General features: G+C 36.7%; 1 protein-coding gene across 6 annotated transcripts; it reads left to right on the forward strand.

Moving 5' to 3' along the window:
• The first annotated feature begins 681 nt into the window (after positions 1-681).
• LOC139959548 (uncharacterized) lies at positions 682-27864 on the forward strand. Of its 6 annotated transcripts, none has more exons than XM_071957256.1 (23): positions 682-810; positions 2598-2687; positions 3547-3653; positions 4038-4161; positions 4937-5053; positions 6306-6452; positions 7632-7717; positions 8365-8478; positions 9539-9586; positions 10838-10908; positions 11368-11440; positions 12053-12105; positions 13400-13605; positions 14515-14570; positions 18524-18738; positions 19864-20194; positions 20477-20506; positions 21200-21384; positions 21762-21838; positions 22483-22587; positions 23774-23790; positions 25082-25261; positions 26111-26141. In XM_071957256.1, the coding sequence occupies exons 3-22, from the start codon at positions 3627-3629 to the stop codon at positions 25226-25228; spliced, it is 2229 nt and encodes a 742-aa protein (XP_071813357.1). In that variant the 5' UTR covers positions 682-810; positions 2598-2687; positions 3547-3626; the 3' UTR covers positions 25229-25261; positions 26111-26141. The 6 variants fall into 6 exon arrangements, with proteins under 6 accessions (XP_071813357.1, XP_071813359.1, XP_071813356.1 ...); XM_071957258.1 differs by having other exon boundaries at positions 2598-2668; XM_071957255.1 differs by lacking the exon at positions 682-810 and adding an exon at positions 839-1042.
• Positions 27865-27928: the final 64 nt, after the last annotated feature.

Genomic DNA, 27928 nt, shown 5'->3' on the forward strand with positions numbered 1-27928 from the left:
GTAGCATTTCAGGTCGAGCCACCTCAAATTCCTTTTCATCGAAATTGTCTGCTACTTGTTTTAAACTTGCTCTAGACAGTGTGTCAGCAATAAATAACTCTGCCCCTGGGCGGTATTGTACACTCGGGGGTATTTCTGTACTTTCATTAACACTTGCTGAAGTCGATGTGGAGTTTGATACAAGGGTTTCTTAAAAATGGTTCTAATGGTTTGTGATCCGTTTCAACATGAATTGATTTCTGACCATACAGGTACTCATGAAAAAGCTCACAACCAAACACAATGGCGAGCATTTCTTTCCGATTTGGGCGTAATTTTGCTGACTCTTAGTCAATGATATGGAAACATATATGCTACTGGGGACCCTTCTTGTAGAATTACTGCTCCAACACCGATTCCTAAGAGTGACAACAGCTTCTTAGGGTAGGTTGGTGGTTAAAATAACAGGACATATTGTGGTTAAATACAATACTGTAGAATGAGTACAATATGTTACAATATGCATAAAGAAAACAACTAGGAACACTTATGAAAAAATCGTATACTTGCTTCGATGCTTGAATGTTATTATTGTTATTTTGGCGTTCCATACTAGTGAAAAATAAGGGCGCTGTCATAAAAATGTTTCGAGCACCAGCCGTTTACAGTACAGATACGATATGGAATGTTTCCAAGGCCGTATTAGTTAAAGTTGACATTGGCATTTCTTATTCTTCAATTACATGTACACCTCTACATAAGGGAGCAGAACATAAGAGGTGATATGTTCTCATAGATACGAGTGTGGACTGTAGATGCTTGCAAATAAAGGTGATATTTCATTATTTGTTAAAATCCAACAACTTGATATCTAATTGAGTAATGCAAAAAGCAGACCTACACCCGTTACTATAATAATATATAGTCGTGCCCGTAATGGCCTGAGTTCCGTGTGGAAGTGAGTCTCTCTCGTTGATTTTTGTTAAAAACGGCGTTGTCAACCCGTACTAATTACTTTTCCGCTTCCCCGTAACCAAGGATTGCAGGACTGGTCTAATTTTAAGTAAGTTTTCATCCTTCACGCATTTTGGCGAACTGCGAATAGTGATTTATGGGCTAGGTTACTTTATTTTAAGTATTAATCTATAATACATTGCTTTCGATTCTGTAAAGTAGGTGAAGATTTTCAAAATATAATGTTATTGTGCGTTATCCCTGAACATGAACAAAACTAGGCATATGCTAGGCTAAGTCCTCGTCTAGGCCTAGCCTATTGACCTAGGCTATCCTTATGTTCGCTTAATTGGTAAAAGGAGGCTACAGTGGCCCGATGGATTCCAGTACTACTAGTAATGCAAACTTCCGATCGCTGTGCAAGTTCAGATTAGAGGAGGAGAATGGTTTATTTGTCAGTACTCAGGACTCGAGTAGCCTAACGATAGGCTAGGTTATACATAGGCTAAGGGACAAACTAAAACGAATGACAAGCGAATGACCGAATGACAATTGACTTTGTACAGGGTTAATTATCACTTGCGAATGACATCGAATGACAGCGAATGACAACGAATGACAACGAAGGACAGTGTTGAGTGGAGATAGAATGATTAACGGAGTGGAGTTATTGGTTTTCTGCGCAAAAATGATTTGAGGAAAATCGCATGGTTATAGGGTTTTGGTGTAATTGACGGATAGAAACCACAGGAAAGATTTTGTTTGAGAATGCGCTTGAGTGCTGTGCTTTTTACCTCTGTAGATTTATATAGCAAGATAACTGAAGCCGTTTCAAGATTATAGTATTGTTAGTTTCTAACAATTAATATCGGAAAAATGACGTTAAATTTACTTTTTAAAATCAGACTTACAATTTCGCTTGCTATAAGGTACGTTTTTATCTTGTCCATATTATACTAGATCTAGATACCCACGAAGTCTGAACTGTGATATCCAGTTGAAGCAAATGTCTGTGCTGTCATTACTGTCATTCGTTTTAGTTAACGCAATTTTTTAGTGTGTACAACATATTGTCATTCGTTACGTGTAACGCAATTGTCATTCGTTTTAGTAACACCCTAGGCTAAGGGCTATAGGCCTAGGCAAGGCTACCCATTAATCACCAGGCTATTGGCAATAATCAATAGCTATTACCCGATCAGCGTTTCAGTAAGTATGGTATGCTTGCTAATTTACCAAATCATCAGTTCAATAAGCGTTGTTCTGGTTCTTATTTGCCGGTGGTCTGTTGAATAAGCAATTCATTGTCGCATTTTTAACCAGATTGTCAGTTAAAAAGGGGGTGGTTATTTACCTGATTGTCTGTTCAATAAGCCATGCACTGGTGCTTATTTACCCAATCGCCGCTTAATTAAGGCGTGCTTATTTATCTTATCATAGGTTTTAATAGCCTGATGTAAGTCTTATGTAGCCTACTGTCAACAAAACTGATTCAGGGGATGAGGTGTACACACCCCTTCCCTTTTCAACGCCCTTCCCCTAACTCTTCCAAAAATTGAAGTAGTTATTTGCCCAACCTTGCATATAACCTCAGTGTATAACTTATTTATTGCCTATATATGCCTCATAATGCACTTTTCCACATCTACCTTTTTTATTGGTAGGACCCCATAATCCCCTACACTGGAGTCTGCCTCAACAACATCCAGTCCATAGCTCCTCCAACTGCTTACAGGTATATTGGACGTGTAAAAGTAAGTGGGCCCAACATTTCGATCCTAGCAGGATCTCCTTCAGAGGCTGAATGACAAGTAACACTACAGAAACAACAAGGGACAAAATGCAAGCACAGAATACAGATTACAGAATTATATTGGACAAAATATATTTAAATTGCTATGAGTGTACTCTTTGGTCTTCTACTGTATATAATACACTTCACTACTTAAGATTCTATAATGCACCTGAACACGTTTGACTGTTTAGATGGTATGCATAGACACAAATTGGTACATCTCTGATTCCATGAGTCTCTCAGCTCAATATGCCAGAGAGCCATGCTTATTCACACGTTGATTACTGTGTAAATGGCCAGAACCATATAAAGAAACTGCAAACACTTGCTTGGCTTCTTGCTGTGATCACATTGATACTTTTATCTATATACTATTATACTTCTTTATATTCAAACATGGAAGGTTGTGTATATTATATCTAGCTTACAATGCTACTACTTACCTAGTTATCCCTATATGTTATAGCCTATAACAAACTGCAATAAATTTAATATTTTGCCTATTTTCAAGTAATACTAAGCTTGTCCTATTTATCATTCCAGCAGTCCTGAGTATGAAGCCTAACGTCATGCAAACTTTTGACAGTAGACCTAGGCCTAAATTTCAAAATACTATTCAAATTCCATTCAATACTTTTTATTATATTTCTACTTAAGGTTTTTTCTGGGATTTTCATCGCAGTTGTAACATTATGTTAATCAGAACTCTGACAGCAATGTAGTGCACTTCATGAATTATGCTCTCAGAATAAACATAGTAGATATTTTTGGTTATAGTTTATCCTAATGTTAATAAATGTAGCCATCATCTTCAACAGGTTATTGAACGGTGAGCATAATGACAGAAGAAGATTAGAACCCCATATTCTTCATTCATCGGCAAAGAAACTGGTATTGCATGATGCCTACTTTACAGGAGTTTGAGGTAAATGTTTGATCCTTGTATCATATTTTTTTCAATTACCATTGCAATAAAATGTATCAACCCTTCTCAATCTTTCCCCTGATATATCGTCTTCTACGTATTACAATACTCTTAACATTGTTTATTCTATGTTACGTGGGAGGCGTTTAGGGCAAAAAAATTCTTTGTATATCATGGCGCTCCATTCAGTGTAATAATGCTCCCTGTGTCCCAAGGGGCACTTCAGTTTTAATATTCTGCTCCCATATTTCTGGCTACTTCCCTGGTTTCAGCATATGCCGATTTCTTGGATTTTAAAGATTTTCTATGTAGAACCGAACGTACTGTGTAAGACTGTTGAGATACAGCAGTTACTTGGTATTCATTCCAAAATTTTCTTCACAGGACTTTTCGGACAATTCTTATCAGTCCGATTTATCAGATAATGATGTAGAGCTGCCTCAGACACCAAGTGGAGCATCTCGCAATGGTACTCGAGCCAAACGAGGGAAGGCAGTCAAGAAACCTCGTAAGTTTAGCGGCATTTGGGGCTTCAAGAAAGCAATGTCTCAGAAACAGATCTGTCAGGAGACAGCAGCCAGTGCACAGCTCACACAGAACTCAAATCCACTGGCTAGTGCACAGTTCACACAGAACTCAGATCCACTGGCCAGTGCACAGTTCACTCTGGACCCAGATCCACTGGCCAAAGCACAGTTCACACAACTCAGATCCACTGGCCGGTGCACAGTTCAAACAGAACTCAGATCCACTGGCCAGAACACAGTTCACGCAGGACCCAGATCCACTGGCCAAAGCACAGTTCACACAGAACTCAGATCCACTGGCCGGTGCACAGTTCACACAGAACTCAGATCCACTGGCCAGCGTACAGTTTACACAAAAGTCAGATCCACTGGCCAGTGCGCAGTTCACACTAAACTCAGATCCACTGGCCCGTTCACAGTTCACAAAAAACTGGATAGGAATACTGATTACACTAACGGGGCACCCACTCATTTATGAAACGGGACATTTTCAAGGAGTTTCACAAAGCTACAGTAGGTGGTGGATGCGAGGATACTTTAATCTGTAGGGGTTAGGTGCTTCATTATATGACTTGATGTGTTGATGTGAGAAGAGTTTGCATTAAGAAATTGCAGGGAAGCAAACTGTGTGAACAAATTTTAGCAATTGTTTGTTAGCTAAGTACTGTAAGTTTGTGAGGTAATTTTGTTGGCAATTTAGTTATACACATAGGATTTTGGTTTTGTGATGTTTTATACTAAATTCCGTTTTCATAGCGTCGCCGTACCATAACAAATCAGCAAGCAAGCAGGGTCGAAACCGGACTCCATCTGCGAGTAAGAAAAATCCTCGAGAAGTTTGGCTTGAAAATCTCAGGGCTGGAGGAAATGGCTGTAAGTCATTCTTTTGTTTTCTTAATTGATCAGTAGATCATGTAGATATGAACTTTAACTTTTCTTTTGAAAATTTCATAATCTGCCCATTTCACAATTGCCTACTATCCATCTTATAGGTTTATGACTGCCCTCAATATTTGATAGCTTGTAGAGTTGCAAATGACGGAATTAATATAGGACCCCTTGATCATTAAACCATTTTGTTTAGGTTTCTTAATGATGAGTCAAGATAAAGTTGAAATTAAACTTGACTGAAGATAAGTATTTACTCCTTAATGCTTTGAAGATTTTTAGTCTCTACTTTCTTAAATTGTCATAAAATCCATATCTTCAACTTTATGAATAGCACTTGGGGAACAGTAGTTTATGTTGACATGTTTTCTTAATACCTTCACGAGGTACATGTGGGCTCTAAATAACAAGTCCAAATATTATCTATCCTACAGAGAGTTTGGGTATTATTCACAGCATCAAACCCCCTATGTTTTACTCCTTTTTGTGTAAACTTTTTGTGTTTTGACCTTTTAGCCTAACATTCTAATGGCATCTAATTTTGAAATCTCTGGAACTGTATGCTTCTAATAGTTTATAGTTTAGTACACTTTACCAGCTTATTTTAAAGGCTTATTTTATATCTCTCAAGTGATGGCAGAAAAGCTATTTTTTTGATACTCTTCAAACCATAATTCTACCATACCTTTATTTGACATCTGTAATTTGACCAATGTTTTTTCTTTGGTTTTTGCATTCTCTTCCATTGTTACTAGCAGGATGACATTTCCATTTATAGTAAAAAAAATAAAAAATACCCAGTCTGAAATCAAACATGATGGTATTAAACCAACTTTACTTTGCACAGAACCTCAAAAGACAATCCAGTTAGCACAACGGGATAGCCCCTGCCCCTAGTAAAGTTATGCTGGAATTTAGGCTCCCTCGTTCCTACTTTCTATTTCCTTCGTAGAGCTCAACTGTCTCATGTCCGAATTAAATAGGAAAGGGTCAGAATGACTGACTGTATCTGCCATCACACCTAGGTCTCAGCATTTTCAGTTTCTTAAACAAGTGGGGAAAAGTTATTACGAGCCTTTAAATTTTGGTCAATAATCTGTGGTGAAAAATGTTATCAAATGTATCCCGCTCTAATAAATATGGGACCAATAGAGAATGCCCGTCCAGATAAAAAATATTACACTTTTAAACTTTGCTTTTAATAGCAAGCATTCATGGATAGCTTATTTTGTTTCAGTGACTGGGGCTTCTAAAAGCAGTAACTACATGGGGACGGTAAACAGAAGTTTCAAGCCAGGCAACTTTGATAGTAGTAGTGACTACCTGAAGGAGACTGTCCTGGGTATGCCTCCAAAGCGGAGGAGTCGAGGGAACACCATTGAAGGTAGGTGTCCGTTAGCTGGTCCTTCCTTATATCCTCATGTTCTCCCCGTTTCTATACACCATTCTGTCGATAGCAACACGCGAGGCAATTTTTCGTCAGTTGTTGAAATGTGCTTAAGGAAACAAGTCTTTGTTGCCCTTAAAGTAAACTTCCTTCCTATTAATTAGGTAGTGTGCTAATATTTTATCAATATTTTGAGAATGTATGTTCGCCCTTTAAGGTCATCCAAGGACTTCCAAATTTTGCGGCCTGATAAAACTTGCTTTATAAAGCACTTTGAAAGTTAATTTTTGTGGAGGTTATCTAACCCAATATATATTATGATCAGTGTTGATATCTCAGTACAGGCAAAGGCTTTGACGATGAATATAGATTGCTTGTGGACATTTGAGCATTAGGTATTAGCATTTGACTTTCTAGCATATTTTTCATTGTCTCTAGCTACAGTTGTTAAATGTGCTGGTAAAATTATTAGGAAAAGTCGGCCGTCAGTGGCCTCGGTCTACAAGAATTGTGTACGAGACAAGCTGCTGTCCATGTGGAAAGATCACAGTCACCCATTGCATAATCATCAAACCAGCGGTATCATTACTCGTAGCAGTAGATTGAGGTCGCTGACGTCACACACAAATAGACATCGTTCTTCGTTTATAGGCACTGCCATTAGTGTTCACAACAAGGACTTTCACTAGGTAGGGGTGGCTGTTCCACTTAGTTGCGCTGTTGGAGCCAGTTAGTGCATTTTTTGTATAGACTGCATATAACTGTTGTATATTATCAATGTTCTTTGTATTTTGTATCATTAGTATTGCTCACCTCAGATATGTAATTTCCTTCTGGGATTCAATAAAGTTGATTTACTTACTTACTTACTAAGCCATTACTAGAGTCACCCTTCACAGTACTGAGCCCTTAATGACAGTGTTGTAACAAGACACAACTGGGAGTCACCATGGAGTAAAATGCTGTAAATCTTTTCCCCATGGATTTAGGAGCTGACCTTACTGGCATCCATTGAGTGACTAGACCAGGCTTTAAAATATGCATGACGCTGAAATGTAACGGTATCTCTCATAAACGAGCAGTACTCCTTGGTTAAGAAATAAAAGATGTTGAGCCATTTTGTTGCATAATTCAGAGTAGTTTTCTACCATCCCTTTCTCCTCACACTTTAAAAAGGTGTAACGGTGGGAAGAAATCAGAAAGGAGTTCCTACTTACAAACCTCCAGAGGACATGTATGATGATATCTTAGACTTAAAAAAGGTAGGATGTGTTTTTTATATTTTTTTTTTGATAGTCTTCTATATATCTAAAGTGATGGTATTACTCAAGCCTGCAAAGTGTAGCAGCTGTTTACAGATCTCTACTAGAACTAGTCAACCTGGGTGCAAATGCAATCATATTCACTCCTTGTTTAATTGTTGGTGGGGGCTTCAAACAGTTATTGTTAAGCAGTTAAAGTTGGTACCTAAAAGAGGTGCATTCAGCTGTTACTTATCTTAATAACAACCTTAAAGTTGAGTTTTGTATATATGTGCAATGTAGGCTAGGCACATCTATTGTAAAAGTCATTTAACTCTAATGTTGAACATGTAAACACCGAGCTGGCCAAGATAAACTGATTTTCTTTTGTTTATACATCTGCTTTAATACTATTAAAGTGTTTTTAGCTAGCAATTGTTCTTTTTCAGGGGGGGGGAAGGGGGGATATAACCAGCTGCATTAAGATAATTATTTTGAATTCAGTCAATGTAAGTTTTTTAATTTTAATTTGTTAAATTTTAATAACCTGTGTTGTGGACGGTGCCATTTTTCCTATTCTGCCAAATCCAAAAGAACTACTGATTGTGATGACTGTTATCAAGTGTTTTTACTTCTGAATTACAATCTTCTTCTTTATAATTCAACAGCAAGTGAACGCCTTATCTAGTGAAAATGATAGATTGAAAGCCAGGAATCGCAGGCTGGAAGATGAGCACATCAAGAAAGAAAAACAGATTGAACAACTGCTGGATCCCACTCAGGTAAAAAATAATCTACTCAGTCATCTCTCTGATATTAATTATTCAGATGACATTCTGTATTAAGTAAATCTATCTACCCATTCATTAACAAACCTTAGTCTGATCTGACTGAGGTAATCCACCCAGCCATGTACCACCTAGTCAGTACCCACACAGGTAAACCTAACCTTAGACTACCCATTCCCTTGAGGGGACACAAACTCAATCATTCATCTTTAGCTTGCTAAGCTGACAGATTCTTGTGAAGATCAACTTGCCCAAACAACTAAGAAAAATCCTTGCTCAGGTTTGGAAATATCCTAGTTTAAATAATTGTGTCTGGGAGCTGGCACTTGATCAAGTCTTCAGCCTGGTGTGTGAGGGAACATTAAATTGGTGATATCGTCCAAACCAAGTAATATTTTTCTTAGCTGTTTGGGAAAAGAAACATCCCCTCTAAGTTATGCCTAGCTATATGAAATCCAGGCTAGTAATGTAAATAGTATTTATCAAAGTTATTTATCTGAAGTTGATCCCTTAGCAAAATTGATAAAAAATATGTGAATCTTTAGTCGAAAACTACGTCCTCATAGCATTTTGTGTCTAGCGAAGATATGAGATTTTCAGATTTTTGTGATATTTTGTTATTGCATCTGGCAACAGCAGAATGGATGATGTCATCAGGGCACTTCAGCTGAAAGACAGCTAAACAAACATTCCAAATGTATCAGGGTTCAAGTATCTATCATGAAGATTAAAATAGCCTAGAGTAAGTAATGTTCTTGAAAAGCATTTGCCCAGATGACATTACATACCCCTACTGAATAACAAACTTCTTGGAGTAGTCAATGTTTAGCCAGTCAAAATTCAATCAACCCATATCTTGAGTTACGGACAAGATACACAGGTTTTCAACTAGCAGTATGGAAAAATGTTCTCTTCCATAAATATTAAAGCGGCATAAATATTAAAGCGTCACCAGAAAATCTTTTCTAGAGTGAAAAGTGTTTGTGAAACAGATAATAACTAGAAAGACTCACATCAGTGCCTAAGACTTTTTTTAATTTTGCATCTTTCACAGGGAGATCTGAGATTAACGTTGAGCAGTAGACAGCCTGATGCTGCAGCTGTGAGTGTTAAGCAGTATAATATTCATTTCTTCTTAACATTTATATCTGTTTTACAAAGCGGCTCTTTAAACAACAACAAAACTTTCTTGAAGAATTCATTTTCAAGACTTGAGTATCTATTGTAAGTCTTGTAAGATTTGTTGCCAGATAATTTTATTGGTCAGTTTGAGGGGGTTGGGAGTGGGAATGGACTCTTGTAGAGGCTCTCACAAAAGTTATTATTTATATCATGAATACATTTGACTACATACATGAAGCATCACCCACCCCCCCACCCCCTCCTCTCCTTTGTTTCCCTACTGGCCATGTTATCAATTGTTGGCACCATTTGTAATATTCAGGTACAAAATGTGTATTCTCCCTCATTGTTACTTCATCTGCATAAGTTTCTAGATTTAGTGAAACATTACAAGTAAAACGTCAGTGATTTCATTTTTGGTTACGATGCCAAAGGCTCAGTGACCTTTACAATCGTGCTGGTGTGTGAGATTAACCATGATGTGTAGATGTGTCCTATTGTTTGTGGTTCCCATCTCGTGAATATTAATCAGTGGGCGGGGCTTAACATAAAAATTCTTAAAATGTCACATATCTCTCCAACAGTATGTTCGATTTCGTTCATACTTGGTGTGGTGATGTAACTTTGTAGTAAGTACATGCTCTTTGCAAAAACAATTTTGACATCATTAATATTCATGAGTTGGTGGGACTTAATGGGAAATAGTCAAGAACAGCTTGTAAACACGATATCTCATCAACCACGAGTTGAATCAATGTCATACTTGGTAGATAGATGCCCCATGATTGAAATTGGTAGAGGTGTCTAAGTCTGAAAACCTTTTAAACATGATAACTCAAAAATGAAAGCTACAATAAACATGTCATTTCTCCAAGGGTACGATTTCTTTTGGTGAACATAGTTTGGTCAAATTCAAATAACAGAACATTTCCTTTATTCATACAATATTTGTTTCTACAGTGTATTTCACATAGGAATTGGTATAAAAAAATTTATACTGTAAACTGATTACCAGTGAATTAAATGGTTGATGCTTTGTCAACATGATAACTGGTTCCTGATACCTTCTTTATACTGTAACTCCATTAGTCAAAATATTAATCCTCTTCATTTTGGTGTGCACAAGTTCATGTATATTAACATGTATGGCCTACCAAACTATGAATATGTAAAGGCATCGTAACCACTAAACGTATTCATTTTCTGGGCTTTTATTGTTTACCGTTTGCAGAAAATGTCCAGTTTGAAACAGAAGAATTTGAAGTTAGAGATGGCACTCAAGGACAAGGAATCCGAACTCACGTAAGTGTTACACCACAGTAGAATCGCTCTCATCGCTGTGTGGTAGTATATATATCAGGGAATAATTTAATATTCCATTTTCAATTTAATATTAAATATTCAGTTTTTGTGTAGCAGCTTTAAAAGGCTCTGATCTTTGTAAAATATGAAATACAACTGGTTCCTGTGTCAAAAACTGCTATGCATCTTTGCACTTATGTAGCAAATTTGCCCATTTTACGTAGCATTCTGCAATTCAATACCGGATAAATGATTCTCTGTATCTTCTTGATGGATTGGGGAGTGCCACTAATCTTTTAAATTTAGCAAATGCCACTGCCATGCAGAGCTTAAGGGAAGGAGTGGCATGGTATACTATGTCCTTTATATATATTTCATGTTGATACTTCTTATTGTATTTCATGTATCCAGAATAATTGGGATTATTTTGTTACACAAGATCAATTTGATTCTTTACAGGAAGTTACAAGGAGATTTGAAAAGCACCAAAATAGAGGAGATGAAAGTAGCGATGGAGTCCTTTTATTCCGAGGTAAGAGTCAGGCTTTTAATAACAACATTTATGGTCATTATCCCTTTTATTTGGTTTAAGGCTATGACCAAGTTTGTCGGAAATTGAATGAATGGCAGAATTTTTGTTTGGTAAGACATCTTAAATCTTCACTGAATACATCATTTATTCATTATTAAGGGTCTGTGGATGTAGTCTGTGACAAACGATACTTATGGTGGAATGTCAAGTTTTGAAACATTGAAGCAACATAACCTATTCTGCCCCAATTGCTATATGCAAATGTAGGATAGGCCTTGCTTATTTGGTACATCTGGCAAAAACACAGTTTGGTATTTTTTGTTAAAAAAGTTGTGAAGTAATTAATGTGTTCAAATAATGGTATGACTATGTGATCAAGTTGCTATTTGCTGCTATAGGTTAATTAATGATTTAGACATGTTTGATGTATGTATTTATTTATTTGTTTGATAATTTCTGTTATTAACTACATTCATACTAGAAAAGATAGACGTGCAAGAAACGTATTTGGTAGAAACTGTTTTGTTTATGTCTTCACATTTCATTTTTTTTTAAACTCGTGGTAAGGGTTTTCATTTGCTTATAAACACTTTCTTCTCATTTACTCTATAGGTTCAAAGATTAAGACACCAGTTAAGTACCAATGGTGCTGGATCTATGACAAGGTTAGTAATTTTTTTTTCCAGTTTTGTCAGCTTTTTGTTTAAACTTTACTTTGATAATAGTTTGTGGGTGTTATTTGAAGAAGGTACAAAAGTTCCACAAATCTGTTTTTTGTAGGAGTTTTGGGAGCCATCCTAGCCAGGCTTGATTGTACCATCATCCTGTCGGCAAGACTATTTGCTTGATTATTAACTATTTGCTTGAGGATAACTTTAGGTCAGACAATTAGTCTGGAGAATTATTCAATTTATTTTTGTTTTTTCAATTTTTCAATAAAGTTACCTGTGCAATATGTCAAATGTCTGGAATCCACTTTCTTAGATAAACTTGATGATGGCAATGTCGTGCTTCATCCAAGTCTTAAACTTTAAAATTTTGAATACCAATCCATTGTTGTAGTAAAGTGTACTAACTGTACCATAAAATTCAGTTCATTTAAAGGAATAACGAAGGGAGGGATCCAAGACAATTTATATTATTCAGTAACCTCAAAACTATCTAATATTCAATTTTAAAGTTAACAGCTTTCTGTTGGACTGAATACGCTCGCTTTGAAAAATAGCTCCTAAGGCCTATAACAACAATGCACAGTAAGCCGCCATTGATTAGGCAAATTCCATCTTGATGACATCAGGGAGGAACAACTCAATCGAGCAGTAGCGCTTGCTCCGTACAAATGCTGTACTAAAGCACAGTCAGTAAACAAAAATTTCATTAGAATTTCTCAACGAAATTATCTAATCAGTGATGCAATAAAAATAACAAGGTAAAATTAGATTATATTAACAGAGCTCCTATTAGTATTGTTATTATTATTACATAGATACATGACATGTATGAGGGGGTTCATTCACCATAAATAAATAACGGTGAAGACACATTCCATTTGGCATGGACCAATGTGTTGCCCATATTTATCATTAGCATTCATGACATCTTTTTGGTTGTTTCTGTGGAGAGAACCTGACAAATTCTTTGGTAAGTCTCTGATGTTTAAAATGGGAGAGACATTGAACAGTTACGGCACTATTGTGAGCAAAGTCGGGCATTAAGCCTGCTGTGGCATGCATTGCAAGGTTACTGAAACACTTTTAATGTTATAGATTGCATGAACAACAAATATATTGTGAATTGTGTAATTATTTAGAAAGCATCGTCAATGATATGGGCTCTCAACATCGATAAATTGTAGTCTTTCAGCGAGATTGAATTTGTTTGTAATTTACTAACCAAACCTGATAAAAATGAATAAAGAGAGAGAAAAAATAAGTGGAGACCTCATCTGTATCTCGATAGGAGTGGAAGACAAGGAACAGGAGTACAGGATCAGAACATGGGTCCAAAAATAAAAGCCCTCAACTCTACCATCTTGAGGCTCACAGAGAGTAACCAACGGTTACAGAGTGAAAACAAACTCTTGAAGACAGACCTGGGTAGAGCGCTCCAAGCCGGAGACAGCACCGACGAAGATCGAAACTCGAGAAGGTCACTCAAGCATAGAGGTATAAAGCTCTGTCTATATGATATTTCAGCGCAGAATAAGACTCATACGGCGAGGTATTGGTCTGAGACAATCCTGTAGCTCAGTGATAAGTTTTAAGCATTTCCATCGCGAGCGTTATTATAATATCTTATAGATACATGACATGTTATAATGTACTACAATTTCATGTATCCGTCATTGGTTACTATGAAAAAAGTTTGAGACACCAGTCAATGCTTCCCCAAGATGGGGGAGCTTAATAGGCAACTCAAAAATGATAAATTAGGTAGTTCCAAATTCAATTTTGTGATGCCTTTAGTGCCAACTCATGGTAACATAGTTGTATATATACAGCGCCTGTCTTGAACACCAGATGTAATCAGACTAGTCTTTGAAGTTAGTAACCATGGGAGGTTATTTTCATCATTTTGCATTCTTTCATAAAAGCAGCTTTTTGTGTTGACATTTATAGTAAATTCTGGATAATATTTAATATTTTATGAAACTCCAGTTAATGCAGTTGATTAGATGGACTGATAATGCTCCATGTACATATAGTGACAAAAAAGATGAATAGTGTGAACATTTTCAACATTTTGCACTTTCCTTGAATTGCTATTTAATGAATACTAATGTCAAAAAGTGTCTGGGCATTAAGAAGTTCTAGATTCTCATGGAATCAATAACTATCTGCTAATTACTGTTCATATGGGAAATAGAAAAATCTAGACAGTTGTAGACAGTTGTCTTAGTTTGATGAATTGCAATCCTATTTATAAACAATTATCATGCGGGAAATGTGATGACCAAAAGTAAAATGCTGATATATTTATTTCTGTTATTATATAATACAATATCATAGAATATCTTGTATTTCTTTAATCTGTGCTTTACCAACCCTAATTAGTAATTTTTTTTTCTTCTTCAGATTACGAAGACATGAACAGAAAGCAACTTCTTAGGGCTCTAGCTCAGCTTGAAGAGGTAAGAAAGTAGAATAGATCAAATTCTCAAGAATAGTTTATCATGTTCACTTTATAACCTAGATGTGTTTCATCTGAGCTCTTTAATTTATGTTGACAAATTTTAACTACTTTTGAGAGAAAAATTAATCTAATTATTTGTAATTTATTAAATGCTTTTCAGTCAAAGAGAACTAGCTGTTAAAAATTGGTTCAATTGACATCATTGATAAATGAGTATGCAATATGGATACAATCAGAGTAGCTTGATTTTTGGAGGGAGAAGGGTGGGGTGTGCCTTGAGTTCAGAGGATGTTTGTTTTGAAGCAATATTATGACATTTTAATGAGACAACAACAATAAAAAAGAGTCATAAAAGGGAAAGGAAAGCGTCACAGAGCACCTGCCAAACACCAAACTCTGCATTTAATTTTGTGGAGTGATTAAAAGTTTTCATCGGATAAGAAAAAGTTCATGTCAGACAATCATATCTAGAGTAAGGAACATGTTGACAAGATATTTGAATTTTTAGCCATGTGTAATAATTTCTTTTGTCTTTCGCCTTTTAAATGGGTTCATTGTTTATTCCTGGAATTGCGCTTCTAAACAGCATTTTGCATCGAATCTGAAAATGCTCACTCACCATACCATAACCATATTCTGAAATAGCTCTGTAGTATTAAGAAACTGTTTAACTTTCATTTTAAATAACCCTCACGTTTGTTCACTTTGGTGTGGATAGGATGAACACCCACAGAAAATGTGTCTGAGTGTGACAAGTTTATCATAATAGTGAGTATTTAAAATCATTACATACAAACTATTTAGCTAACATTTTAATGTAAAAACATATGTTAAAGGTATAACAAAAAATCGGAGAAAAAATCTGGGTGGTAGTCCCAGTTTTGATGAATTTCAGTCATATTTAGGATTAATTTTGATCCTGGTTCTTTGGGTAAACATGTTGCAAACTAGCAACCACCTGCAGACTACTGGTTGGTTCCTTGCTAAAAGCAAAGGAACCTATGTATTCAGGTTGGCGTGTGTGTGTGTGTGTGTGTGTATGTGTGTGTGTGTGTGTGTGTGTGTGTGTGTGACGCTTAAGCTTGTATGCACGATAACTCAACAAGGGATTGACTGATCATGATCAAACTTGGTGGGTGGGTGGCCCATAGTGAGTAGATGAACCCTATTGTTTTTGGTGCCCACAAAGGTCACCAAAGGTCAGTTATGGTCCAAAAACCCAAAATACTAAAACTGCAATAACTCCCAGTGCCAATGTGCGACAAGGTTGATATTTTGGGACAAGTTGTGAACTGGTTAGGGAAACAGTTTGAAACTTAACGGTCATGTGATGTGAGGTCACCAAAGGTCAATTAATGTTAAAAAACTAGTTTTTTTGCGATAACTTGAGAACGAATTGTCCGTTAGGGTTGGGAGTTGCTTCAGTGTAATCCAGTTGTTGACCCGCATCTGGGTGACCCTTGACCTCAATTTGACCTCTGGTGACCTTTTCATGTTTTGGGGATTTTTACAGTTTCGATGCTATTTTCAGATGTCAAAGGTACCTTCCGATCATAAATATCGATAGGTTGACCCCCGTGTGACCTTTGTGTGCGAACTTATAAGGGGTCAAAGTTTTCGGTCGGAGTTAGGATGGCTGTACAGACTTATCGTGTTGATTTTTGGAATCAGCAGATCAAACTACATTTGAAACCAAGGTCAAAAGGTCAAAGGTCACATTAGAAAAAATGTGCTTAGTTTGGGAGAAAACGGGCGAAAAAGAAAATGTTTGGTTTTGATGCTAGATTTGGATATCAAAGGTACCTTCCGATCAAAAATGTCAATGGGTTGACACCCGGGTGACCTTTGTGTGTAAAGTTATACAAGGTCAAAGTTAATTTTCAGACATTTAATGCAATAACTCCCAGGGCCAAGGTGTAACAAGGTTGATATTTTGGGACAAGTTGCAAATGGTATAGAGGAATATTTTCAAACTTAACGGTCATGTGATCCGAGGTCATCAAAGGTCAATTAATGTTAAAAAACTAGTATTTTGGGTGAGAAAATGGGCAAAGAAAAAAATGTTTGAATTTTTACAGTTTTGATGCTATATTCACGTCTCACCAATCAAAAATGTCAATAGGTGTACCCCAGGTGACCTTTGTGTGTGAAGTTATATGAGGTCAAAGTAAATTTTCAGACATTTAGTGCAATAATTCCCAGTTCCAAGGTGTGACACAGTTGATATTTTGGGACAAGTTGCAAATGGTATAGGGGAATATTTTCAAACTTAACGGTCATGTGATCCGAGGTCACCAAAGGTCAATTAATGATAAAAAACTAGTATTTTTGCGATAACTTGAGAATGAATTGTCCGTTAGGGTTGGGAGTTGCTTCAATGTAATCCAATTGTCGACCCGCATCTGGGTGACCCTTGACCTCAATTTGACCTCTGGTGACCTTTTCATGTTTTGGGGATTTTTACAGTTTCGATGCTATTTTCAGATGTCAAAGGTACCTTCTGATCATAAATGTCAATGGGTTGACCCCCGTGTGACCTTCGTGTGCGGAGTTATACGAGGTCAAAGTTAATTTTCAGACATTTAATGCAATAACTCTCAGTTCCAAGTTGTGACACGGTTGATATTTAGGGACAAGTTGCAAATGGTATAGGGGAATATTTTCAAACTTAACGGTCATGTGATCCGAGGTCACCAAAGGTCAATTAATGATAAAAAACTAGTATTTTTGTGATAACTTGAGAACGAACTGTCCGTTAAGGTTGGGAGTTGCTTCAATGTAATCCAGTTGTCGACCCGCATCTGGGTGACCCTTGACCTCAATTTGACCTCTGGTGACCTTTTCGTGTTTTGGGGATTTTTACAGTTTCGATGCTATTTTCAGATGTCAAAGGTGCCTTCTGATCATAAATGTCAATGGGTTGACCCCCGTGTGACCTTCGTGTGCGAAGTTATACGAGGTCAAAGTTAATTTTCAGACATTTAATGCAATAACTCTCAGTTCCAAGGTGTGACACGGTTGATATTTTGGGACAAGTTGCAAATGGTATAGGGGAATATTTTCAAACTTAACGGTCATGTGATCCGAGGTCACCAAAGGTCAATTAATGATAAAAAACTAGTATTTTTGTGATAACTTGAGAACGAATTGTCCGTTAAGGTGTAATCCAGTTGTCGACCCGCATCTGGGTGACCCTTGACCTCAATTTGACCTCTGGTGACCTTTTCGTGTTTTGGGGATTTTTACAGTTTCGATGCTATTTTCAGATGTCAAAGGTGCCTTCTGATCATAAATGTCAATAGGTTGACCCCCGTGTGACCTTCGTGTGCGAAGTTATACGAGGTCAAAGTTAAAAAATATTAATGAGGTCACAGGTCAAACGTGAAAAACTCCCAAGTTGCAATAACTTGGCTACTATTTATTGGAATTTCGTCAAACTTGGTATGATATTGGTAGATAGTCTCCACACACTGATGTGTGTTGCAATTGATATCATGCATGTTTATAGGGGGGGGGGGCCTAGCATTATTTCGTTATGAAAAGTTTGTATGCACAATAACTCAACAAGGGAATGACCAATCATTACCATACTTGGTGAGTGGGTGGCCCATAGTAAGTAGATTAACCCTGTTGATTTTGGTGCTCATTTCATGAATATTAATGAGGTCATGGGGTCAAACGTGAAATACTCCAAATTGCAATTACTTGGCTACTATTACTAGTCAGAATTTCGTCAAACTTGGTATGATGATAATGGTAGATAGTCTTCACACACTGATGTGTGTTGCAATTGATATCAGGGCTTAGCATTACTTTGGCAACAAAAGTTTGTGAGCATAAATTACTGTTGTTGTATTAGGGCTTTGTTAGAAATTTCCCTATGAATGGAACTAATGAACAGCAGCAAGGAACCATGAAATGTTTTCATTCTGGTTTTATTCGTTCAAACAGAAAGTGGAGAAAGCCGAAGGAACCATGAAGAAATCCAGCCAGAGGAAATCAGAGGTCCCCGGGAAGATTGAATTAACAGGCAGTCTCTCCGATAGGCTGGATGCCCTGGATAAGAGGGAGACGGAGCTGATGGAGGAAAATGGAAAGATGAGCAAAGAGGTTGCAAGGTTGAAAGAAGATAAATCCAAGCTCAGACAGAAACTTGAAGAATTAGAGTGAGTCTTTATAGATTTTATTATTAGTGCTGTACTGTTTAACCTAGATTATTTAGGGACTCGAACTTGGAATTTATCAGTTAATTTAGAAAGTGAAAAAGAAATTAATTTGACCAGAGTGGGGATTTGGATTTTGAACCAGTGGTTGAAAATGAAATCTTGTCAGAAGGTTTTAAGAAAGAGGAATGTTAGACAAATGAAGCTTTGAAGGGAACTGCAATAAGATAAGATGTAGGTTAAAATTCAATGTATTAACCATCGAATGTACTGTGTTAGGTTACCAAATGAACTATCTAGCCTTAAAGGGGGGGGGGGTTGGGGGAGGGGGTTGAGGGTGTCACTGTTAGGATGTTTCTTTGTTGGGAATTGTTAGAAAATGTATAAGGTAGTATACTATGTGACTATGGAAAATACTCAGTTCTCAAACAGAATAGGATATAAGAGACCTATGGCATGTAGCACACTATTGTATAGCTGCAAATTCACAATTTGGCTCAACCACTTGCATGATTGAAGAAAGTTAAAGAAACAGGGCGTGAGAAATAGCAATGAAATTAACAGATATTAAAGTTAGAATTCACCTGTATATTTTGTAAAATCTCATGCCTGCCAACTATTTAAATATGGAATAATTAGAGTTTTTCAACACTATAAATAAAGCCTGATTTATTAGAAAGTAATATTTTTGCATATTAGGATTCAATCACATTTCTCAAAGCTGCAGGTTTTGTTGACATTGCCAAAAATTTGGTGGAATGATCATTTGACCCATAATTGGCAAAATTAGGAAAAAAGTCTAATCGCTCCCAGTAGTCCCATGAAAATATCACAATGATTCATAAAGTTTGCATAAACTAAATATTGTTTGCAAATGAAACAATGTAACATTACATTGATTTTCTGGGACACAAAATGTTCTTTAGCCAATTTGACTGTTAGTTTTCAAAGTCATATGAGAAACAGCCAGATATCTAAGTTTCATGTTCGAGATCAACTTATCTATACGACATGGCTTGTACAGAATGCTGTAAAGTCACCACTGTAAGCCGAAATACAGCTTAAATGGCTAAGTAATGACTTCATGAATCACATATATATATGGCCTGCACTGTGTGATTATTACAGGAAAGAAAACAACAAGCAAGAGAAAGAAATCAGGGAGTTACAGAGAGAGATGCGAGACGAACGAAGAAGGTTACAAGAGGAATTAAACGGCGAGAGGAAGCGGACGAGGGAAGAGAACAAATCGAGACCCAGGAGTCCCAGTTCTGAGTCTCTCAGGAGCCAACGTAGTTCCAGGAAGAGCGCCTCGAGGAGCGGCAGCCAGGTGTCACTGAGGAAGAAGGAACGGGAAGAGGAGAAATGGAGGCAGGAGCAGGAGAAGAAAGCCGAACAGTTACGATTGAACAGATCAGCAAGAAGCATTCAGAAAAATTGGAGAGCCCATCGCAATAAGGTATTAAAGTCATCTTCTTGTCTTCAAGCAGGTCTAACAAGTTACTCTTAATGAAGACTGTAGGCTTACTCTTGTTGTTTGTGGTAACCTCTGTTCACCTTCATCTGTTTATTTAAATTAATGTTGTTGCTTTGAAGATTCACTCAATATAGACAGATTTTCTTTGCTTTTCTTCTGTTGTTTTGTTGAGTTTTTTTTCTTGTTTTTGTACAAATTTTCTCAAATTATCATCTGTCAATGATTTTGAATTTTTTTTGGTATTTCTTGTTTCTCATCTCATAGTTAAAAGAAGACGAAGAAGATGTTGATGAGGTAAGCATTTAGTTTTCATTTTAATGATTGAAATTTGATCACGGTTCTTTACTTTAAAGATGTATCTTTTTCAACGACAGATGTAATATGTGATCGCAATTTATCAAACCTTCTGAGTAGCGAGATATTAACTGTTTTGTCAAATACAGCAAATTTTGTGTCCCATAAAATTTCGTGAATTGTATGATTTCTCCATTTGCAAACCTGCCACGTTTATTCTTAATTTGACCATTCTTGGTTTGAATTTCATGGTCTAAAGTATTAACACATTCTGTTTTCAGGTAGTTTCTTTGTGAACATCGTGAAAATTCAGTACTAAGAAAGCCATACAACATGTTTGCAGCAGTTGAAACACAATTTACATGTATAAATCTGTACTTAGAGTAGGTGATGAGGCAAATTTACCAGCTAACAGCACCATTCCTGGTCATGGAGATATACTGTCTAGAAGTCTTACGGTGGTACAATGCACAAGCAAGTGACAAACACTGCTGGTGCTGGTTGTAGGACAGGTTTGTTCCCAGTCACAGTGGAGTATCACAGGTTGCAGTAATGGTGGACAGGGTTGCGCAACCTACTTCATACTGAAATACAACTAGCTAACTCAATATTCCCAGCGATTACTTGAAGATACTGCTATAAACAGGCTCGTAGCATGTAACACAACTTCTTATTCCCTCCTCGTCGATTCAGGCTGCGAGGACCATCCAGTCAGCGATGAGAGGCCATAAACAGAGGCGGGATCAGTTGGACCAGTTCACCCCGACGACTACGGAAGTCATCTCATCTGATGACGGCAGTGATGTTGACTACGCTGCCAAAACCATTCAGTCGGCCGTACGAGGACACTGGTCGAGAAAAGATCAACTCACTAAGATGTGAGGCATTTACAATCTCACGAAATTCTGTAAAAATGTTGTTATTTAGGCTTGGAATATCTGAATGAATGAGGTCTGAGCAGTAATCTAGAAAAACTGCTGTTTTATAGGAAAACTGGGAATCGAACCATGAATGCTACTTTAAGTTTCAGATTGGATGTTCATTTCTATGACAGATTTGAAGTATATAACTTCTTACGTTTATTTATTGTCAGGTCAATCCAACCACTCTCACAGAAAATGAGTGGATGAGGTCGAAGCAGTAATGTAGAAAAACTGCTGTTTTATAGGAAAACTGGGAATCGAACCATGCATGCTACTTTAGGTTTGAGATTGGATGTTCGTTTCTATGACAGCTAACATTTGTTTATCATCAGGTCAATGACAGATTCTGAAGCAGAATCCGTCCACTCTCACAGAAGCAGGGCCAGCTCGGTGCGCACTGCCACATCTGGTGAGTTTAATACTTATTAAACAAGCGCATCTTAAAATGCACAGGGAAAAAGTTCAGAAATTCTCAACACATTCTGTGTTTATTAATTTAATGGAGGGCAATAACTAATGTTTGGTTTAAAGCAGAATCGGTTCCACTCGCAATGAAGCAGAGCCGTTTCAGTCTGCACTGTTGTATCAGGTGAGGTTGGTACTTCAATATTAAATATTAATCTTTGTTAGCTTAAAAGATGGCATTAATATCGATATTGTGTTAAAGGCATTGAAGACTGGCCACAAACCGCGTACGGTCATCTGAAAATGTTAACTTTCCGTTGCTTGCAAGTGAAGTATTTTTCGTGTGGCTACAAAATGCAGACAGTAATGAAACATGATACCTTGTTATCTTTAACTGGACCTGAGATGTCCATATATCGTTTGTACACTGTGCTGTGGGTATTGACCGCAGCTGTATGTACTGACTGTACACTAGTGTCTAATTACCGACGGTAACAAGCTGTGTGTGCGTATTTTCTGGAATCGATGGTGGTGTCTAACACTTCTGTTACACCTCATTCGAAACTAGGTCAGATTACCGGCATTAGACGTTTCTTTGTGCGCGAGTCTTCACACCCTTTAAGTCTTTTTTATTTCCCGTTTCTCCAGCATCACAGAGGCGCTTGGACTCGGATGGTGATTCCGATGACGATGTTGTTATAACTCCGAGCTCATCTAGGAAAGGTTCTCATCACGGAAGCAGACCATCCTCAGGTAGAATAACAATCTCTTTTGACCACTTTTCATTTAATAACAGGCTAGCGATGGCATCTATACTATCCTCCTTCTCCCCCCCCACCCGTCTCCCCACTCCCCACTTTGTCACATAAAGTGTGTTTTCTTTACTGTGTGCGCTTTGGCAGTGCAGTGGCCGAATTGCTACACTAATAGAAAACTGTATATAGCAGTTGTAGTGCATACAACCCCTAGTATTTCAGAATAATTATCTTGATAAACAAAATTTGCAAAATCACAAAAATCACAAAAATGCTTTGCAGAATGCAAACTCTACTTTAGGTTATATTTAAATAGCTCTTTGTTTGTATTGAACAGGTAATATTTGTTTCTTGAAGTGTTTAGCGAGACCACATTCATTTCCATTAATGGGCATGCAATATTATGCACCATATTACTTTTGAGCACAATATTTCTTTCCTATATTGCATTTGATACATCTTCGCAGAAGTTTCATAATGTTAGAATATCTAAACAAGTATGGTTTACGAAATGAACATTCACCCCTACTCTAGACATACAAAACCTTCAAAGCAGTTAGTCCTTGCACTAGTCTAATTTGCATATAAGGCACTGGGCTGAAGTTTTCTATATTGACATGAAGTGATTAAGTAAATTGCTAACAGCTGAATGCACCTATTTGTTATTCATATGGAGCAAGTACACTGATATATTTGCTGATAAACACAAAAGCACTTGTAGAACTGATAAAAATCCACCGAATTTTGGGAATTTGGGATTTTGGAAAATGCAAATGTTGAGCTACCGTGACCCAATGGTTATCACTGAAGGCTAATGGCAACTTTACATTCTGATTCTTTTATATATTAATGGATTTTGTGAACTTTGAATCTTGAATTTTTCTGTTTATATAATATAGTCTAGTGGAAAATGTATTCTTGACTGATGCAAAGAGGAACATATTGTGCCATAAGTGAGCTTGATGCAAACAGGTGTAATGTCAAAGTTGCACACTGACAACAAAACAGTTTTTTATCCTTCTTTGTATTTCACATTATTGTTCTGGCCATGGATTAGATAATGTTACAACTTTACCTAAGGCATGTGAAGATACAAACAGTGCTCCAGTTTCATATCATTATATCAAAGTATTAATTGATTTGTTTCAAGACCTAATTAGTAGATGTATTTTCTTGTCCCTCAGCTCATTCTAGCAGTAAGGTAAGAGAAATTCTCTTCTTGCCATTTTCATTTTATGTCTGTTGTTTTGTTGTTTTTTTTGCTTTCTCAGTGATTTTAACAGATTTATATTATGGTATCTGGTCATACCTTCATCCTTCCATTTTCATGAAACATCATTTATGGAAATGTTTCTTATGAACCTTCCTTTTCCATCTTTGTAAGCTTAATGGCTCAAAAAATTAGGTAGTAAATATCAATATTTCCTGGAAGTCTTTAAACAAAAAAAATGCTTGCCTAAATATGTTTAAAACTATTCATAAATTAAACATGGGACAAGTAGTTTGGATCCATGTAACATACATTTTCTTTTTGAGTTTGTTGTTGTTGAAACATCACCTTGTCTATTTTGTTCTATTGTCTTCCTTTTTCTTGTCAAATTAACCATTGAAGCTTCTATGAACAGTACATGAGTGTAACTCATATATTGCTCTGTGTATTAACTGCCCCGATTTCCAGAATAATTCGAGAATTAATTCAGCTTTTCATGTGATTTGCACTTGCTTTTGTAGAGGCCTGTGTTTTACCTGGGCAAATTGTGGTTTCCTACCAAATCTGTGTAGTAAAATGTCTTCATTTCAAAAGGCAAGAAATGCCAAACATTTGTAGTAGACTTCCATTCTAACAAGAAAGAAAAAAAATCAATATTCTCTCTGTGATATCGATATCAGGGCAAACTTTTTAACGGTGGTCCAATTGTCCAAGACGACCAAATTTCTGTTCGGAAAACCAAAATCAGCTTTGGAGGTCGTCTGAAAGACTTCCATCTATCTACGTCAAGTTCAGATGGCATTGTAACTTTAATACCCACAAATAGGCTACATATTAAGTTGGAATCACCCTCCATCACTTAAGAGGTACTTAACTAAAACCAAAGTAGTGTTTTGGCCTATGATCCACCCGAAAGGAAGTTTTACTCGTCCAAAGCTCGTGTTCTACTCACCAAACCTACATGTATTTCCTGCAGGATCCATATTGGTCGTTCTTTGTTTAATATTTTGCTAAATTTGTCTGGAAAACCAGATTTGCTGTTGGGGCAAAATCCTTAAAAATTTGCCCTGAATATATTGTGTTTAGTATCACCCTATCATCTGCTACCTATCATCAACAAAAGACATTATGGAATCAGTTTAACATCTTTTTTCTCGTTTCTTGATGTACTGTGATTTTTTCATCTAATTGTCATCTCTTATCTCTCTCTCTCTCTTTCTTTCTTTCTCTCCGTCTCATCTTACTTCATCCATCTTCATCACTAATCCCTACTCCTCCGTAGAAGCGTTCTAGCTCGCTGTCGTCATCGTCCGATCGACAGAGGAACAAGGTCTCTAAGAGTAAATTCTACGAGCAGCAGGTGGAAACCTTCAAGAAAGCCAGCATCAATGCCAAGAATTCTAAGATGTCCAGATACATGTTCACATAGTCTCCGTTTTGCTTTTTTTTTTTTGCCTTCTCAGTTAGTAGTTTCTCTTAATCAAAATAATTTCCATGAATTTTCTGATTAAATTTTCCATCTAACGATTGCAATCTCTTTAACAAACTCTGGATGTGATTATTCCTTGCAATGATAACTTTAATAGTCAATAGCTTTTAATGATAAAGACTGGTTGTGAACGTGACGGTAATGTAAGCTGTACAGTGTGATTGTTTGTTACAACTAATTTTTGGGGTTAAGTTGGATCGAATTTTCTCGATGCTATTCCGTAGAATTTTTTTCCATAACAGTGCAGTTTGTTAGCTTGAGTGGTCAAGCTTCTCATCAAATAATGAAATAAAAGTTCCACTTTTTAGGTTTCCATTTTGCTATTTGCATATGATTAATAATATTTATAAAACTTGTTTGAAAGAGAAAGACTGTGCTCATAGTTTTCATTCCACCACTCACTGATACAGTAATTGTAGCTAATAAACATGTGTAAAAGTAAGTTGATCTGAGGGTTTCGATCCTAGCAGAGGCTGAATGACAAGTAACAGTAACAGAAGGGACAAATACACACACAGAATACAGACAGGTTAATGAGCAGGGTGAACACAAAAGAGATAGATGTAGAGGATTCGTAGACAAGGGTAGGAGAGAAGAAAGAAACCAACAGGGGGAAGAGAGGGGTCGGAGAGTGAACTGTTTACTACATTTTATTTAGTTAATAAACATATAAACGTTTCATTAATTTTGATGTAGAGTTGCATTGCATCTGTGTTGTCACAGTTTAAACAACATTGGCAGATTGTAGAACAAATGTTTTATTACGTAAAGCATATTCCTCCGTTCACATTTCTCCGTTCTTATTTCTCCGTTCGCTTACAGAAATCATCGGGAAGAAAGAGCAATGGCCACGTGGATGTCAACGGACATCAGAGTAACAGCAGCGAGAACGACGTAATGGACACCCCGACACGCAGGAGATTCATGAGAGATTAAAGACTGCGATTGGGAAGGAGACATTCTGAAATACCAGCAACAAGTGGTGATGAGCTGTCAAATACTGTGATGAAAGTTACGGAACCAGTTCACTACTATGGTGTCATGTGACAATTGTAGGAATACAATCAACTGTATCCTGGCAGCCCTTTTTTTTATCAGGTTATTAACTGAAGGTAGTGAAAAGTCAAGAAGATAGTATTCATGTTGTAATTTGTTGATCAAGATGACTTCAAGTTATTGATAAATTGATCAATATTACCACAAATTCGATTTATTCAGTTTCTATCCAACACTCTGCTACAACTACTTACTTTCATATCAATCAGAAGATAATCTTATTTGGTTCCCCCCGCCCCCCTTAAAAAAAAGAAATTTTCGTTTAGAGAAAGAACTTGGCTATGAAAGTTGGCGGATGATATGCTTCAGGATGTATAACAGTGTACTTTGTAATAATGACTATCACCAGAAATGGCTCCAAGGGTTTATTCTTTGATATTGTTTTCTCTTTAGTGCAATTAATTTGATTAGTATACATGTGTTCAAACCACAGTTAATTCACATGGCATGTTTCCCTACATTCCCTAATAGTTATCGTTCAATGTTTACAACGTTTGTGGTCTAAACAGTCTACCCTGCGATTATATTTTCTACGTCCCGTAATATTTAAATTTATTGCCCATTGGCAAGTTTTCATATATTTTTTTCACCTTGAATTATGATTCTGTCCTCCTTGTGAAAACCTTGACTTTTTCATTTACATGTCGCTATGGAAACTTGTGCAAGTCTCTTGTTTCCATATTTTTTTTATTTCAGTCTGAGTTTGATTAATCTCAGTAGATAATATCTCGGAAGAATCTCAGTTGATAATTTCAGAAGATATTTGTTTGTTTATACAGTGTGCATTAACTTTATAGATTAGCTAGCAGTAGTTCCTTCATGCAAGACATGAAGGTGGAAAGTATTACAGTGGCTTACTGTCACCATTTTGCTATTGTTTAAGTTGATTTTGATGGGGGGTGGCGGGGGGGTGGGGGGCATAGGCTGGCATAACAAATAGTTCATTCAAGTATCCATTCAAGTACATTGACAGATATAAAGAAAAACTTGCTATGATAAATTTGAACTTGTTAAAGCATATTATTGTCCTCTTAGCATAAATTATCACAGATGAATAAACTATTGCTTAGAGGCATAATTTAAAGGAAATATGCAAGCAGGTTCCATTTGGGTATTCTTTCTCCCAATGTAATGTACCTACTGTGAAGTAATAACTGAATTTTATAAATAGTATTTTTTGGTTTTTTAATCAATTCTCAGTTTGTTGTGCCTGCAGGTATAACACCATACTATGACAACAAGCTGTAATATCTTAAAGAAACAAAAACATTGGGTAGATAGTAGACATTACAGCTGTCTGGTAGACGAGGCTTTTATTGTTTAGGAAATTCCAGTTAAACAGGAATAGGGGCAGCTACAGGGTTTGATGGGGTCCATTTGTCATTCCACAATAGTGTATAGCAACATGTTTTATTTGTATATTTAGGTATCTTTTGTATGTTTTTGTGGACTTTGTTAATAAATATCATGTAGCAATCCAGTCTACTTTCATAAAAGAAAATTTCTATCCTACTCTTTCATTTATGTTGTGTCAGCTTCTTTTTTCTAACTTCTTTTGAATCGAGGGAACACAATTGGTTTCTT

The sequence above is a fragment of the Apostichopus japonicus genome, chromosome 19 (genome assembly GCF_037975245.1).
Source record: "Apostichopus japonicus isolate 1M-3 chromosome 19, ASM3797524v1, whole genome shotgun sequence".
Classification (NCBI taxonomy): Eukaryota; Metazoa; Echinodermata; class Holothuroidea; order Aspidochirotida; family Stichopodidae; genus Apostichopus; species Apostichopus japonicus.

Excerpts from the sequence above, each read along its gene's own strand:
- LOC139959548 (XM_071957256.1), top strand. The coding sequence starts at position 3,627 with ATGATGCCTACTTTACAGGAGTTTGAG. Across the intron at positions 7,718-8,364 it reads ATATCTTAGACTTAAAAAAG|CAAGTGAACGCCTTATCTAG; the intron begins GTAGGATGTGTT and ends ATAATTCAACAG. Across the intron at positions 14,571-18,523 it reads CTCTAGCTCAGCTTGAAGAG|AAAGTGGAGAAAGCCGAAGG; the intron begins GTAAGAAAGTAG and ends TCGTTCAAACAG.